This window comes from Perca flavescens, chromosome 13 (assembly GCF_004354835.1).
Source record: "Perca flavescens isolate YP-PL-M2 chromosome 13, PFLA_1.0, whole genome shotgun sequence".
Taxonomy (NCBI): domain Eukaryota; kingdom Metazoa; phylum Chordata; class Actinopteri; order Perciformes; family Percidae; genus Perca; species Perca flavescens.
Window position 1 is genome coordinate 20064564 of NC_041343.1, and position 16146 is coordinate 20080709.

The window sequence follows — 16146 nt, forward strand, 5'->3', positions numbered from 1 at the left end:
GAAGTCACTTTAGCTCAAACATCATAATTAAGTAGTATTGAGATAAAATTAAATTTTGGGAAAACATCTCAAATAAACCTAATATTATTGACAAAGCCATCTCTCCCTTATATAACACCTCCTCTTTGGAACTAAATACAAATGATAGGCGCCTCTTGTTAGCTGGTCATGCAGCTGCTAAAAGAATGGTATCTTGTTGCTGGAAACCACCACATTCAGTGTCGGTGAGAGAATGACTCTCTTCCTACCGGGATATTGCACAGCAATCATGCCAAAACACAAAAAGATGATCTGCTGGTCAAAGAGAAAAGGGGCGCCCTGGTAGCTCATCTGGTTCTGGTCTGAGATTCAGTCCTTACGGCAGTGGCCCAGGTTCGAGTCCGACCATGGCCACTGCATGTCATCCCCCCTCTCTCCTCTTTCTTGTCTTCAGCGATCCTATCTAACAAAGGCCAAAAGCCTGTTATGTATAGTCTTTGCTATTTCTATTGTGGAAATCATCATGGATGATGGAGGAAAGTGGCATAATCATATACATGTATTTATTCATATCTGGTCATTGGATTCCTGGGTTGCAGGGGGTGGGGTTGGGAGGAATATGTAGGTTGTACTATTTTTGTGTGTTTTTTCTTTTCTATGTACAGTTTGTACACTGCTAATGGTTCATCATGTCGGGAGTTGGTGGGGGGTATTTATACAATAAATAAATAAATAAATAATCACAAAAAAAGATAAAATATGTATAGAGACAAGTACATTACCAGTGTTAAAAGTATATTGGAGTGTGGAGACAGTGTGTAGGAAAGAGCATTGCTAGCCTACTTGGTTTTATGAGAGCTACTAGAGGAAGACTATTATCCAGAGGAAGGCAGTAGAGTACAACGTTAAGAGGCCAACTGCCTCAAAAGAAAAAAAATAAAAGAAGAGGACGACGACGACGCCAACGCTGGACGGCTCTGACGTCATCACGCACAACGTGTAGCACTGAAGCAACATGGCTCTGAATGGAGGTTTGTGAACGTATGAGATTATAATCGAGTTAACTTTGACATTTCTCCCATTTACCTGTGCTGTTGATAAATAACTACTTTGTCGTAAATGTAGGCAGTAATTATCGTGTGTAATTCTATTTTTACTAAGTTTTGTCGTCACCACCGTATAGATAACCGTTAGCCCGGTTGGTTTGCTAGCTAGCTTATCATAATTTCTTAGCAGAGCACTGCGGCAATGCTAATCGCGTTTTATGACACCTAAACGAAACCGAGTGGTGTACGAATGTTCTCAAAAGTGTCTTGCAAAAATCGAATGAAATAGGTGAAAGGCTAACATAAATAGACAACATCTACACACACACACACGTCACAGCAGTGCTAAGGGCTGTGTCATCACAGCAAAAATCACTGACTTTTGTAAATATAAAAGTGCATTACAGTGTTTGTGTAGGTGGGACAAAGTTTAATTAAATCAGCTCTCTGTTACTGATCCCAGGTGACGAGGACTTTGAGTGGGAGCCTCCAACAGAGGCAGAGATGAAGGTGATCCAGGCTCGCAGAGAGCGACAAGACAAAATCAGCAAGCTGATGGGAGACTACCTGCTCAAAGGATACAAGATGCTGGGAGAGTGCTGTGATGTGTGTGGGGTGAGCGAAGTGGATTTTTATGCAGTGATTGTGGTAGTACCTTTTAATAATGTAGAAAAGGTGGAGTTGTGTAACCTGTTGAAATAAGTTAGTTTTGTGTTTCCAGACAATTCTTCTCCAGGACAAACAGAAGAAAAATTACTGTGTCTCATGTCAGGAGCTGGACTCTGATGTTGACAAGGACAACCCTGGTATGCACACTTTCACAATTAATGCACATGTTATTCAGTCTCCTTTCCTCCATTCTCTGCTTATCTTGCCTTAAGCCTTTTGTAAATTATATTTGTGCTTTTTTCAATGTCTTTTTTCCAATCCACTCAGCTCTGAATGCGCAGGCAGCGTTGTCCCAAGTTAGAGAGAGACAGCTTGCAGCCCAGTCCACTGCACCGTCCCAGGCCCCTGAAATGAATGAAGGCCCCAGCAGCAGTCAGGCAAGTGTGTCAGTTCCTCTGCCCAGACCGGAGCACTGTGAGGGAGCTGCCGCGGGGGGGAGAGCTCTCCTGCCTCCACCTGCTGTCCCATCTCCTTCACCTCCTGCCCCCACCCCAACCCTGGCACCAACTCGCCCCCCAGTTATTCCACAGACCGCTGGCCTCCAACCTGTGTTGCAAGAAGCTGAGGAAGCTATTCTAACCAAACTTCGCTGGGCCACTAACCAGCTACAGAGTTCGGCCTCCCTAGAGTCAAGTATCCAGCTCTGCAGCCTCATCGCCAGCTGTGCCAACTCGCTGCGCAGCCTCAAGGAGCTTAGCCAGTAACCACCATGGCAAAGGTTGAAACCCTGGATTAATGGGAACGCTGTTTCTACTTGCCTCAGTCCTGGAATACTGACTCTGGTTCGCTGCATTGCAGCATCTCTCTTTGACTGGATCCTTGCGTAGAGCTGAATTCTAAATTAGTCAGGAAATGCACTTGAAATAAGATTAAAGTTACCATACCTACATGGCTGGCAGAAATATCATGTTAAATTGTTTCATAATATGTTTAAGTACAAACATTTGTCTGTCAACTTTATCAATTTGTAAGTTATGATATAATAACAACTGAACATTTCTAAATGCATATTCATCATTGGTATGAATTTAAAACCATCTGGCCATTAAAAACATTTTGAAATGAGATTTTAATCTATATTCAACGGTAAAAGACTGGTAATTTATTAGTTGATTGGCTTCGATCCATTAATCCAAAAATGGCCACCTAACTGACATCTGGAAAAACTACTACTGATTGGTTATTCAGTAGTATCCAAAAAATGTGGATTTGCAAATGACAGAATTCAAACAAAAGCTAAAACCCCATTGCACAAATGTCTGGATAATTGTGTGTCTGCACAAGCAAGTGTCTGTGCTGATATACAACATACTAGTAGGCTGTAAGTCATTTATTAAAATATATAATCTGTTGGTATGTTGTTAAACATGCCAGTCCTCTAATCAGATGTGCATTTTCTATTTACTGTTAAGTCTGCGATGGATTTCTGTTGTAACTGACGCTCTGGTGATGAAAGATTGTTATTGTGTGCTGGCAGTTCTGAGGTTTTTATTGTAAATATATTTGATACAGGATGTTGATGATGATGATTAGTCATGTGATTCAGTGATGCACAGAGGCAACATTCAGGAGTCAGACTCATAATTCTTTATCCACTAAAACCATCTGGAGCAAATGCACTGTTCACTGTACATTAATAGACATCACTTCATATTTGATCAAAGCCAGCTTCAGTGTTGTTCATGGCTGTTAGTTTTTTTCGACTATGTACCTGAATAAAGCTTTGCCTGTTCAGGAGTTCTGCAGTTTGTTTCTTTCCACAAGAGGGCGCCAAATGCGAAACGCAATGCCATAGAGTTAAATTGGGAAACCCTAAACCAGTACCAAGGCTATCAATAAACATGTAAAGTGCATTTTTGTTTAAAATGTTCCCTGTGAATCACAGTTATGTCTGCAGCTATACTTCTGCATCTTTGTTTCAACGCAAGTATCACACTGGAAATCAACTTATAGACGCATTTATTTGTTTGGTTATTTATGTGGCCAATTTATCATTTTACCGGTCTACGCAAACATTGGCTAGTTTCAGTTGTCAGTGTTAGATAGAATTGAGTGTAATTATTTGTGTTGTGTCTAAACGTGGCTCAGCAGTATTCCAGTTGAATCAAACCACTAACCGTCTCCCTTTATCCCAAAACGCAGACTGTACCGGGGCGTGGCGCGGTCACTGCCGGGCGGAGCCGGGGGCTGTCTGTGTCAGTGAACTCTACCACACAAAGGAGAGGAAACAAAACAAAGCCAGGAAGCCTGACATTAAGTCGGAATTCACTGCTTCTACTGTAGCTTTTGCTTTTCCCTTTGAAAAGCCCGTTTCCAAGACTTGGGACACCGCTGCTGCTGGGAGAGAGGAAAATAGCACCTCTGGGTGATGGTGAGACAACAAAAGAAGCAAAATTAGTCTGTGTGCGCATTGGAAAGTGATTTTCTTTCCCTATCGATCCATGCAGAAAGTGTGGCGTTACGTCTCCTGCTGAGTCAGCTGTCTGCTGTGCAGCGTCGTGATGAACGGGAGTCGGTGGAGCGCGGCGGACTGTCCGGTGGGCGGTGTCTCCTCAGTGGATGGGCTGCCTCCGCTGCCCAAAGGCCTGAGCGGCATCCTGAACTCCAGCGGCGGGTCGTGGAGGGACATCGAGAAGGTGCACAGCAAGAGAGCGCGCATACAGGCCGACATCAGCCGCGGTGGCGGGGACGCGCCGCGCGGTCACGGCAAACCGGGCGGACTGGACGCTGCTCTGGCTTTGCTGCGGAAAGAGATGGTAAGGTGGTCTGCGAATATCCTGCCTCTGTCTAAATAACCTAGCTAGTACACGCATTTAATATTCTATGCAAAGAAAACCTGTGCAATTGCTCTTTGCTGCTTCACACAAAAATGCAGTTAAACACTTATTATGAAGAGAAATGATTTTGACAAAATCATCTTAACTCAAGGTCCACTTATAGCTTTTTCCAATAATGAAAGTTCCCTCATTCGTTATTTATTATGTCATTACAACATTTGTATAATCTGAATAAACAATGAAAAGTAGAGGACCTGAGGCACTAGTGTATGGATAACAACCAATAAATGTGAGCAAGACTAAAGAGATGATAGTAGACTTTGGGGAGAAGCAGGGAAGGAACTACGCCCCCTTAATATCAACAGGTCCTTAATGGAGAGGGTGGACAGCTTCAAGTTTCAACTTTGGTGTCCACATCACCGAGGGTCTGACTTGGCACTGCATACTGACTCAGTGGTGAGAAAGGCAAGGCAGAGACTGTTTCACCTCAGACACCTGAGGAAATTCCAGGTATCCCCTCAAATACTGAGCAATTTCTACTCCTGCATCATTGAGAGCGTCCTGACAGGATAGACAAGGAACATCACTGCTTGGTACTGAAGGCCCTGCAGTGGGTGGTTTGATTGGCTGAACACACAATAGACACTGCCCCGACCTGCCTAAAGGATATTTACACCAGGTGCTGCAAGAAATAGTCTAGGAGAACCATTAAAGATTAAAACCAGCCGGCTAACAGCCTTTTCTCTCTGTTGAGATCGGGTAGAAGTTACCGGATACCCCGGGCCAGCACTGAGAGGCTCAGGAGGAGCTTCTACCCTCAGGCCAGTGGCCACTAGGATTTTAAATGAGGACACTAATTTCCTTTGGCAGCAGAGCAATCCCGTAAGTCACGTGTCAAACTCAAGGCCCGCAGCCCAAATCCGGCCCGTGTATCAATTTGGGTTCACAATACATTTTGGCCCGCCTAGTTGTGCACCAAACCAAAAACACAGGAAAGTGTTTTTTAAACTGCAATTACCTGACATTCAAAGCAGAATATGGCAGATTTGCCAACTCTGAGACTTCACTCGCTGTGAAACAGGTTGTTGTTAAAAAAAATGTATCATTGTTTTGCTTGATTAGCTAAATTCTATGATGGCTGAAGTCTTTTGATGACTTTTGTAGGGCTTTATGTCAACAAAAATGTGACAAAAAGCATTAAAAAATGTCGGAAAAAGCAACAAATTTACAAAAAGGTGACAAATGTCTGAGAAAGCACAAAAAAGTCGGAACAAAAATGAGGAAAAAAGCTACCAAAATGTAAAAAAAAAAAAAAAGTGACATGCAGTAACAAAAGCACGTCAATAAACTCTACATGTCTGGCCCTTGGTGTGATTCTCTTTTTCCAGTGTGGCCCTAGTGAAAATGAGTTTGACACCCCTGCCGCAAGTGGAACGTCGTGGATATAGACTAGGAAACCACACATAGGGATCAGATGTATCAAAAGAGAAATGTTGATTGATTGATTGATTGATCTTTGATGGCCAGAACAGATATTTTGTGTTTGTGTGCAACAGGTGGGTCTGCGTCAGCTCGACATGTCTCTGCTGTGCCAGCTGTGGTCTCTCCATGAGTCCATCCAGGAGTACAAGGGCTCCTCGCTCCTGTCCGAGGCCTCGCTCGGTGCTGATAATGGATCCTCTGAGGAGGAGGATGAAGATGAAGGGGAGACTGGAGTTCTCTCACAGCCTCCGTCCTCTTCGTCCTTGTCTCTGCCTCCACCCAACAGCAACTCCAGGGACCAGTGGATCAAAGACTCTTTTCATATTCCCTGATGAAGATACACACACGCTCCATGCGCTATGTGCTGTTGAGACACCTTATTTGACACCCTATTTACACTAGTTATTATTCCATACATCTCTTATCCAGATTGTTTTTCTGGTTGTGGGCTTTTTTTTTTTTTTTTTTTTTACAGCAAATCAATTTCTCAGGGTATCAGTAATACCAGTTGACTGGCTGTTTATTAGCTTTTAATATCGCACTACCTGTGTGCTTTATTTCCCATTGGTTGTATATCTCAGCAGAAATAACGCCAACTACAAGAGGAAAATAATCAAGACAGACAAGTAAGAACAGATGTTAACAGCTTTTTGCTTTTTTTTTTATAATCTTCGTGCTACTACATGCTGCTGTCTTGTTACTGAATTTGATTTATGTGGAATATTTCTATAATTATTGTATAATCAGGTATGATTCCTCTTTTGATACATCTGATCCCTGTTTGTGGTTTCCTGATAATTCCAGACTTTTCAGACTCCCTGTTCTGTAAATCGAGCAGGATAATCTTTCCTATCACACAGTATTCTGCCATTAAGTGTCTTGACTGAAGAACAGAAGTGCTGTCAATCAATAATTTGTGTTCTCTTTCATTGTATGAGCATTTGACACAGTATACACACTTCTTGCCCAAAAATGAGGAGCAATTATTTTGAAAATGAAAATTTTTGAAAATCTTTGTCTTGTCATTCTGTAAAATCAGACATTTGTAAATCTTCCCAACCTGACGTTTCCTGTTGAATTACAGGTAACAAAACATGTATGCACAGGTGGAGGGTGGGGGTGTGGCCTTGACCAACTGCCACTTTGCTTGTTTGAAAGCCATGATGTCTCTCTCTCTCATGGGTGAGCCAAATTCTCTGGGTGGGCAAAGCAGAGAAAGGGGAGGTAACCTTGCTCCTTATGACCTCATAAGGAGAAGATTCCAGATCGGCCCATCTGAGCTTTCATTTTCTCAAAGGCAGAGCAGGATACCCAGGGCTCGGTTTACACCTATCACCATTTCTGGCCACTGGGGGACCATAGGCAGGCTGGGGGAATGTATATTAATGTTAAAAAAAACTCATAAAGTGACATTTTCATGCCATGGGACCTTTAACAAACCTGAAAAAAAAATTAGGCAAATTATCCCTTTCTGAACAAACTCAAGGTTCATTCTGGTGGGAATCTGCTTAGATGCAGGCATATTAGGATTTCATTAAATACTCATAAATCATGAGCTTCCATCAGTATTATCTGTAGGTAGTGTTCAAATGAAAGCAACTCCTTAATTCAATATTAATCTTTTTTGTCACAGTGGATTTTCATATTTGCCATTTACCCCTGTGAGATCACATTTATAATCATATGATCATTTTCGTTCTTTGTGAGAAAACAAGGAAAAAATATTCATTGCAGTTGATTTCACTCATTGAAAATAAGTTATTTTTTATGTTCTTCACAGAAAATGAGCCAAGGCCAATGAGTTTGAGTTAGAAGAAATAATAAATAGCATAATCTTTCTTTTAGCAAATACTGAAAACGGGTCTCACAGACCCAAACAACACACAAGGGTTAAGAAGTAAAGTGACACAGTCTGCCCAGGAGATACAGTTAAATAGTCTTGGATTAAGTCACCAATCAAATGAAATGTATATTTTTCCAGACAGGCAAATGCTTCGGAAAAGCCAGTAAATTAATCTTTTTTTTTTTTTTTTTTTTTTTTTATCTACATCTTAAAATAAAACTAAAGTGTACACCACATACATGTACATTCTTTCTGTATTTGAATTAAAAATAATCAGATGATGATATTGCAAATTATGACCAACAGGGGACACACTGTCTCCAGTCAAGAGAGCTTCTTCACTCCTGCCGAGTGGGGAAAACCATTTGCTGTGGAGACAGCAGGAATGAAGGGGAGTGACGTTTTGAGTTGACAGCCTCATGTTGTTCTCTATTTATAATCAGCATATGTTGTGGTTATTGTTAGAATATATGTGCCATGTGTCTCTGACAGTCTACGTGCATGTTTCACTGTGTGCGTCCATCTTTTTATCACAATGCGTGTTGTCTCACTTGTTTGTCTCTCTTCAAGTTTGCTCCTTTCTTTCTCTGAATCTTTTTGTTTTCCATCTATTGGCTTTTGCTGTTATCACACAATATAGTTACTGTAAATGCTGTTAGTGCACTACAGTGAGTGAAATAAATGGACATTGTACTGAGGGACAGTGCAGTGGATGTCATCAGGGAAGGTGTTGACAGTTTAATGTTACAATACAAAGGTCTGTGTTTGATTAAAAGCATAAATTATGTAGTAGTACAGTGGTCAGGTCTGTTATATTGAAAACAGGAAGCTGTATGTACTGAGAGCAATAATGCACTTCTCAATATTGGACCCACAGTGTAATATTAGACCAACTCTGAGTCATGAGGGAGTTGTTCCCCCTGCTGCTGCCCCACACTCCTCCACCCCAGCTGCCTCTGTCCATCCATCCATCCCTGTTCCTCCCATCTAAAAATACACTCCTGCTCTCACTGAGGAAAATCCCTGTGCCTTGACCTAGTGTAGAGACACACACACACACACACACACTAACTAGCCCTCTCCATGGAAACTATTCCTCTGGAGTTAACGGGATGAAACACACTGGAAAGCGCTGGATGACGCAACTGAAACTCAGGAAGTGACCTAAGTTTTAACTATGAGCTCAATAGAAAACAAAAACAATGTGTTTTCTGTATTTCATGCTAAAGCACTGGGACTTGCATGAACGCTTGCATAGGCCTACGCCTCCTGCAGGAGATGAGTTTGCAGAGCTGATTAGGTTAAATAGTTAGATAAGCCTGTTCCAGTGACACAGACAGCGAGGATCAAAGTCTACAGGTAGCCTACCTCAGTGCCTTCACCAATAGTCTATTAGCAGCAAAGAGAAATACCTTTGCATACTGCTGCATCACCAGTGGACACTCTTTGCATATATCCTGTCTCTCTCTGCCTGTCTCTCTGTTACAGGCTGTTGTAGCTGAAGGAAGGAGGGAGGGTGAACTCACGGCAGTAGATCTTGATTACAACAAGGCTTTGGCTAAGCGGTGCTGTCTGTCTCCATGTGGATTTCTGCCAGAAAGAGAGAGAAAAGTTGTGAACGAGCTGCTTCAGTTGTCTGGTTGACACTTTAGATTTATACCAGGGGTTTACAGTTTGAATGACAGCGAGCAGGGCGGGATTGGTTCCTCTTTGCTTCTGGCTTAATTGCCAGTTCTGTATACGGCTCTTTCTGCTCGGTACATGGCGACATTTCTGAGCGTGATTCACCACTGCCAATGAGCGCAAGTCGCAGCTTGTGTGAAGATTCATCCTCATCAGAAGCAGCACCAGAAGAATAGGTCCTTTTAAGGAACTGACAGACAGCGGACAAAGTTGGATTGTTGTTGCGCGGAGGAGTGCGTGGTTTTCTTCATTTTTCCTGTTTGCTAAGTTTTATTTTCACCAGAGGAAGTTATGACTTCGGTATGGAAAAGACTGCAGCGTGTTGGTAAAAAGGCTTCAAAGTTTCAGTTTGTTGCCTCTTACCAGGAACTCGTGTTGGAGTGTACAAAGAAATGGTGAGTTTGGAGACGTTTAGCCTACTTTTCTGCCATGTCCCATATGAACGTTTTTCGCAGTTTGACATGTAGCCTACGTGACCTCTCTAACTAACCTCTTATTGTGTAATTAGCTATAATAAGACTCCGTTATATGACCATTTTCATGTTGTGGGCTTTGGTCTTTCCGCTACACTGAGAAGGATGAGGGAGGGCGCGTCCCCCATGCATGTTCACGTGCTAAGTTAGTGGGTTCCATACCCAACCCCACTTATCGACAAGGTTTATGTGTGTATGTATGTCAGGGGGCAGTTATCAGTCCATCATTTGGTTCCTTGATCTTGAAAAGACACGTTTTGCCACCGAAGCCTATTAAAATCTAAAAATATTAAAATGTGATAGGCTATTACAGCATCTGTGCAGAGACATTATCTCAGCAAACCACAATATTGGCAGACATGGAAACAAATTGACACTGAATTGTCTTTTATTATTATTATTTTTTTAAATGCTATAAGCTACACATCCTGCATCCATTATCACTGTCATCATCGTCATCATTATCACCCTATTTATTTTGAAAATGTATATACAAATGCAGGTAATCTGACCTGAAGTGCCTGTGGTACATTTTGAGCAAGATTTAGCTTTACATTTAACATCAACATTTAAACATCTATAATAAGAATAAGCACAACAGTAGACTCACTGGTCTCATTGGTATCACTTTTTAGCTCAAGCTCTGTGGGGCAATTGTGCAATTTCCTGTTGTACAAAACATTTGGGGGGTGGCCAGGTGATGCAGCATGGAGCATTATTTAGCTCTGGCATACACTGACACAACATTAAACAGAAAAATATATATCCAAACCAGTCAGTTTTAAGGTTCTGGGGTCACGATTAAAAGTGAAAACTGGGAATAATATCAGCATCATCAAGGGTTTTCCCATGATTTACTCTTTTCTGGAGCATATTTGTGCTAACTTGTTTTTTTGTTATTTTGAAAATCTTGAAAACATAAATTACAGAATTCTCAAGTATCTTTAAACTTTGGCCCACATCGCTCTTTCTTATCTGTCCAATACATTGAAGCATGGAATAATTGTGTAAGCCTCTTGTCAGCAGCACGATAAGAAACACTGACTGAAGGTTCTCCAATAAAGTTTCAGAGTTTGATCAGCAGCACACAGAGCTACACAGAGAAGGGAAGCACAAATACAGTGATTTAGAAAGAGTGACAACTCCCCACATATGATGAAATTAGAGTTTTTAAGCCTTTTGCTGTTCAAACGGGGAGGCATGCCAGGAACCACAGAGAGAAGGGGAGGAGAGGAGAGAAGAAAGTAAGGAAAGAGTGGAGATTGATCCAAATTCTTATAAATCTTATGTATGTTTTGTTTTTGTAAAGGAAATCAACCCATAGTTCTAGTGTGATATCACAGGTCACATGTCAGGTCACATTGGTCCCTTGACCACATGTTTGTGTACAAGTTGTGTGTGTGTGTGTGTGTATGTGTGTGTTTGTTGACTTGCAACTGCATCTCAACTGTTAAAAGTTCCACTATAGCACTGATTCAATATTTAAAGCAGCTTTAATCAATAGTTTTATAATAACAATGTATCAAATGACAATGTCAAAATAAAAGGGGTCACTCTTAACCTACAGTGAATTATCACCTCCTGAATCTGCACCCCTTCTTGCTTTATGTGAGTTTCAGCTGATTGTTTAGCTGTCTGGCCCACAACTTTACTGTTTTGGTTCACTCTCATCGCACTAATAGTGTTGTTGTTACCCACTGTATTTTACCTGCTCAGCACCAGAAGGCAGACAAAGTTGGGGACTAGCTGGTGAATGATATTGGAGCATTTAGACCCAGGTAATATCCTTAATGAGTTGGTAGCGACCAAATGATACTCTTGCAAGGTTATCTTTACAAATGTTGCCACTGCTCCTAATCAGCAAAACATTTTGTTCATATGATGCATGACTGGAAGGACAATATATCTTCACAAGCTCTATTGGATATAGGAAACAAAAATACATATGGGCCAAAGATAAGAGGGCCCGGCAGTTTGTGCATGACAACAGTCAGAAAATGATAAAGTCATGTTGACAGTGGCCCAGACATAATTAAAGACTTAGCAACAGGCTATTTTTACAGTAACACAAGAGTGCTTTATGTGACAAAACATGAGATAGGTTTAGTGAGTAAGTTTTGCCTGTAAATGTTTGTGTTCTGTTTTTACAGTAATATCACAAACACTAAATGCTGTTTAAAACAAACATTTTAACTCGCGTGGGGTGTAATGTTTATCAATCATCTAGTCAGCTGTGGAATATAACCATTGTCTGCTGAATGACAAAACTCCAACCACAATTACAGTAATTACATGTTGGTCAACTGCATTACGCCAGTAATGTTCGCCCGTGTGAAACCCATTGTCACTGAGCTCACTGGTACAGAAGATGTGTTTGTGTCTTTGTTTTTAGGATCATACTTTCTTGTCTTCTGTTTGTGCTGTTCTTTTTTTCTTCCTCCTCTCTCCCCTCCGTTACCTCTTACGCTCTGGGCCTGTCAGGCTATTTCTGATGCCTTTCCTGACCCGCTAACACATATAAAACACAAACACAGCATGTACTAATATTCTAAAGAACATCCATAGGTGTTAAATATTATATATATTATTATATATATAATAATATACTAAGAATTTTCCTATGTGTGTGTTATGTTGTAAACAGGGTTACGTCTTCCTGTGGGTGCTGCCTCACATTCACATACTCACATGACTCCAGTTTCACTTCCTGTGCTGCAGAGGAGAGGACTGAGAAAATACACATGTACACATGTTACCAACACACACATATACAAAACGACAGGGACCCACAGTACTCACACACACATACTATTGTGTAGCCTAACAGCTGCACAAGAAAACAGATTTACCAGGGCGATCACAGCCATCTGCATAAACACACACACACACAAACACACACACACACACACACACACACACACACACACACACACACACACACACATACACACTCACATCAGTGCCTAATCTTTGACTCCAAGGTCCTCCATTATTATTATTCAGCAGTGACTCACCAGACCTTCTATTAGGACCTTCTGTTGTCTCATTTGTATAATATCCACTTCATTTGAAGACCTAAAAGTTTCAACATGGTAATATGTATTATCCATGTGTCTTTCTAAAATGACTGTGAAACTCAAGTAACAGCATTCAGTGTTGTGTTTTGATCCATGTTTTGTATGTTTCTGTAGGCAACCAGACAAGCTAAGGGTGGTGTGGACCAGGAGGAACAGACGCATGTGCTCCAAGGTGAAACCACTGAGCCACCACACACACACACACACACACACACACACAATATATATATAAATATTTGAGTATTTTGAGCTACTTGTACTTTACTTGAGTATTTTCATTTTCACCATACTTAATACATCTACTTCACTTCAGAGGGAAATATTGTACTTCTAACTGCGCTACATGTATTGATTCTGATTATGAAATCAAAATATTATCAACAACAGTTCAACGTATTTTTAGAGATTACAATACCCAGCAGTATGTAACGTTTTCAAATTAGCTCCCCCTTTACCAGCCGCAAGAATAAAACGATGCTTACACATTAATGCGTCAATAATTATCATACAACTATAAAATATATATTATTCTTAAATTAGTTGTTCTGCATAATGAGTCCTTTTACTTTTGGTTTAAGTATATTTTGATGCTAATACTTTTACTTGAGTAACATTTTGAATGCAAGTAACAGGGTATTGCTACACTGTGGTATTGCTACTTTTACTAAAAGAAGTAAAGATCTGAATACTTCATCCACCACTGATAGTCTCACCAATGTTGTTTGTTGTGCAGCTCCACAGTTGGCAGCCTGGAATCAAGAACCCCTACAGGGGCATGGTGGTGTGGCCTGTCCCAGAAAACATCGACATCTCTGTTACACTCTTCAAGGTACCAAAACCAGAATACACCGTTTACACTATACACACAGGGAAATTAGTGGAAAATATAACCAATGCACATGCTTCCATACACGCAGGGCCCAAGGGGTCACTGAAAATATTTGGTAAACAAATAAAGAATAGAATAAAACATTGGATAATAATAGTGGAAATAAGCATAAAATTCACAGTTATAAAACAACAATAATGTGTCACATTTACAAATGTAACATAAAGAGTCTGTGTTATGCAGTCAGATTATGTAAATTCATGCATTCATTAGATGGCGGCATTTACAAGGACATAAATGCCCGAAACAACAGATAATAATAGATATATAAAGTATAATAAGTGGAGAGAGGATGTTTGACGGCAAATGTTGTTGTTTGTTCTCTTCTCTTCAGGAGGTCAATGCTGATGAGTTTGAGGACAAAGAATGGACTTTTGTCATTGAGGGTGTAAGTATCTATTGACTACTGCACCTCTGCTTTTGATTCTTTAGATTGATATGATTCAAAATACTATACGTATCGTGGTTGTTTTTGTTGGTCATAAAAAGGAGAACAAGGGGCATCGTAAGGTGCTGGCATCGGCAGACATCAACCTGAAGCGGTTTGCCAGTCAGACTCCGACCCAGACTGACCTGACGCTGAAACTGAAGCCGCTGTCCGTCAAAGTGGTGGAGGCCACGCTCAAGCTGTCGCTGTCCTGTGTCTTCGTCCGAGAGGGGAAAGCCACGTGAGTACTGGTTTTATCCCAGACAGTAGTGCTTCAACAATACATACTTGAAAAAGTGTTTGATTGTGTAAAATTCCACTTCGGAGGTTAGTAAATGAAGCCTCAACCAAATTTGATATACTGATCATATTATTTATCAAAAGGAAATGTTTCCTCTGACCGTGTGATAAATGTTTGCTCTCATGTTCTTGTTCCTCAGTGACGAAGACATGCAGAGTCTGGCCAGCCTGATGAGCGTCAAACCCACAGACATCGGCAACCTGGACGACTTCAATGAAAGCGATGAAGATGAGGACAAGAAGTCTGTCACTGCTACAGGTAGGCAGACGTAAACAAACACCTTGCTTCTTCTCTCTGATCTTCACTCTGAAGTTTTTCTTCTGACATTTCTCATCTACCTTCTTTTTCCTCCTGGCACTTCTTCTGCTCTCCTCTTTTTCTGGCCGCTGCAGTCGTTCCACACACTCTAACTCGCCCAAATCGCCCTGCTCCCCCTCCACCTGACAAGCGAGACTTCACTGGATCCACTTTTCCAGCCTCAGGTAGCTTCCTTTTGCCCTTTCTTTCACCCACTCCTGCGGTTTGTTTCTCTTGCCAGAGAAGAGGAGAAGGTGTGAAGAGGAACTCTCTCTCCCCGTCTGTTATTGGGATGCTCAGCTAATATAACAATATTTCACACACTCATGCCATTTGTTTGGCATACCACATATTTCTCATCTCGACATTAATGAGAATCATGTGATGATAGACTAATGCCACAAATGTATTTGAGGTTTGTCTGGAGGCATGCATAGCTTCAGCTGTAACATGGCACGTAGCGGTTATTGTGAGAGACATTACTGTAACAACATGAAAACTAAGTGTAACAGCTCAAGTCATAACTCTGACATCAGACTACTTGTGCCGGATGTTTCTTTTTTTTTTTTATAAATTAAACTAAATGTTCACGGTCTTTTTCAAATGTTATTGCTACAGTTACTCTACATCTTGTGTGGTGTATCCCATACCTGGTACAGCTGTAGTACTGCACTACAATATTAATATTTAGAAAAATACAAAAAAAGTAGCAAATGCAAAAGAAAATCGAACTGCATGGCCTTTAGGTGTACATTCTTATCCCAATATGCACCTGGGATGGAAGATGTATGCAGATAATTTAAGAAAAATTAAAAAAAATAGCTAATATCCCTATAAAGTACGAGTCCTGCATTTGAAATGTTACTTAAGTAAATGTACAGAAGTATTAGTAAAAGTAATCATTATGCAGATTGGCCTCTTTCATCCTGTTATAAATATATAAATATAGAGGTGTATTACCACTGATGTATTAATGTGAGCAGCATTTTTGTTGATGTTGGTTATTATAAATACTTTATGAAATGTTGGGCTGTTTAATCTACACAAATCTCCACTCTTATAAAGTCCTAAAATGCACAATAAAGTTTTTAATAAAAACGTAAATGTAATAAGAAGAATAAGAAATAATTTTTTTTATAAAGGCAGGTTGCTGCACTAGAATTATTCATAGTTGAGAACATTATGAAATAAATTAATTTGCCT

General features: G+C 40.7%; 3 protein-coding genes across 12 annotated transcripts in view; all 3 read left to right on the forward strand.

Moving 5' to 3' along the window:
• Positions 1 to 929: 929 nt before the first annotated feature.
• znrd2 (zinc ribbon domain containing 2) lies at positions 930 to 3431 on the forward strand. The gene is made up of 4 exons (XM_028595591.1): positions 930 to 1010; positions 1489 to 1640; positions 1747 to 1831; positions 1962 to 3431. Exons 1-4 carry the CDS (start codon positions 995 to 997, stop codon positions 2396 to 2398), a joined length of 690 nt encoding a protein of 229 aa, XP_028451392.1. The 5' UTR covers positions 930 to 994; the 3' UTR covers positions 2399 to 3431.
• Positions 3432 to 3858: 427 nt separating this feature from the next.
• On the forward strand, positions 3859 to 6966 carry fam89b (family with sequence similarity 89 member B). 2 transcript variants are annotated; one of them, XM_028595623.1, is made up of 3 exons: positions 3859 to 4065; positions 4142 to 4450; positions 6028 to 6966. In XM_028595623.1, the coding sequence occupies exons 2-3, from the start codon at positions 4196 to 4198 to the stop codon at positions 6283 to 6285; spliced, it is 513 nt and encodes a 170-aa protein (XP_028451424.1). In that variant the 5' UTR covers positions 3859 to 4065; positions 4142 to 4195; the 3' UTR covers positions 6286 to 6966. The 2 variants fall into 2 exon arrangements, with proteins under 2 accessions (XP_028451424.1, XP_028451423.1); XM_028595622.1 differs by having other exon boundaries at positions 3860 to 4450.
• Positions 6967 to 8859: 1893 nt separating this feature from the next.
• The window catches only part of ehbp1l1b (EH domain binding protein 1-like 1b), a 30835-nt gene continuing 23548 nt past the window's right edge, over positions 8860 to 16146 (forward strand). For 5 of the 9 annotated variants that reach the window (XM_028594524.1, XM_028594529.1, XM_028594526.1 and 2 more), the window contains exons 1-7: positions 8860 to 9874; positions 13144 to 13201; positions 13763 to 13858; positions 14253 to 14306; positions 14408 to 14586; positions 14786 to 14904; positions 15039 to 15128. In XM_028594524.1, coding sequence (XP_028450325.1) covers positions 9771 to 9874; positions 13144 to 13201; positions 13763 to 13858; positions 14253 to 14306; positions 14408 to 14586; positions 14786 to 14904; positions 15039 to 15128 — 700 coding nt within the window. In that variant the 5' untranslated portion in view covers positions 8860 to 9770. The remainder of the gene's footprint in view (positions 9875 to 13143; positions 13202 to 13762; positions 13859 to 14252; positions 14307 to 14407; positions 14587 to 14785; positions 14905 to 15038; positions 15129 to 16146) is intronic. The other 4 variants (XM_028594530.1, XM_028594531.1, XM_028594532.1 and 1 more) reach the window with 2 other exon arrangements.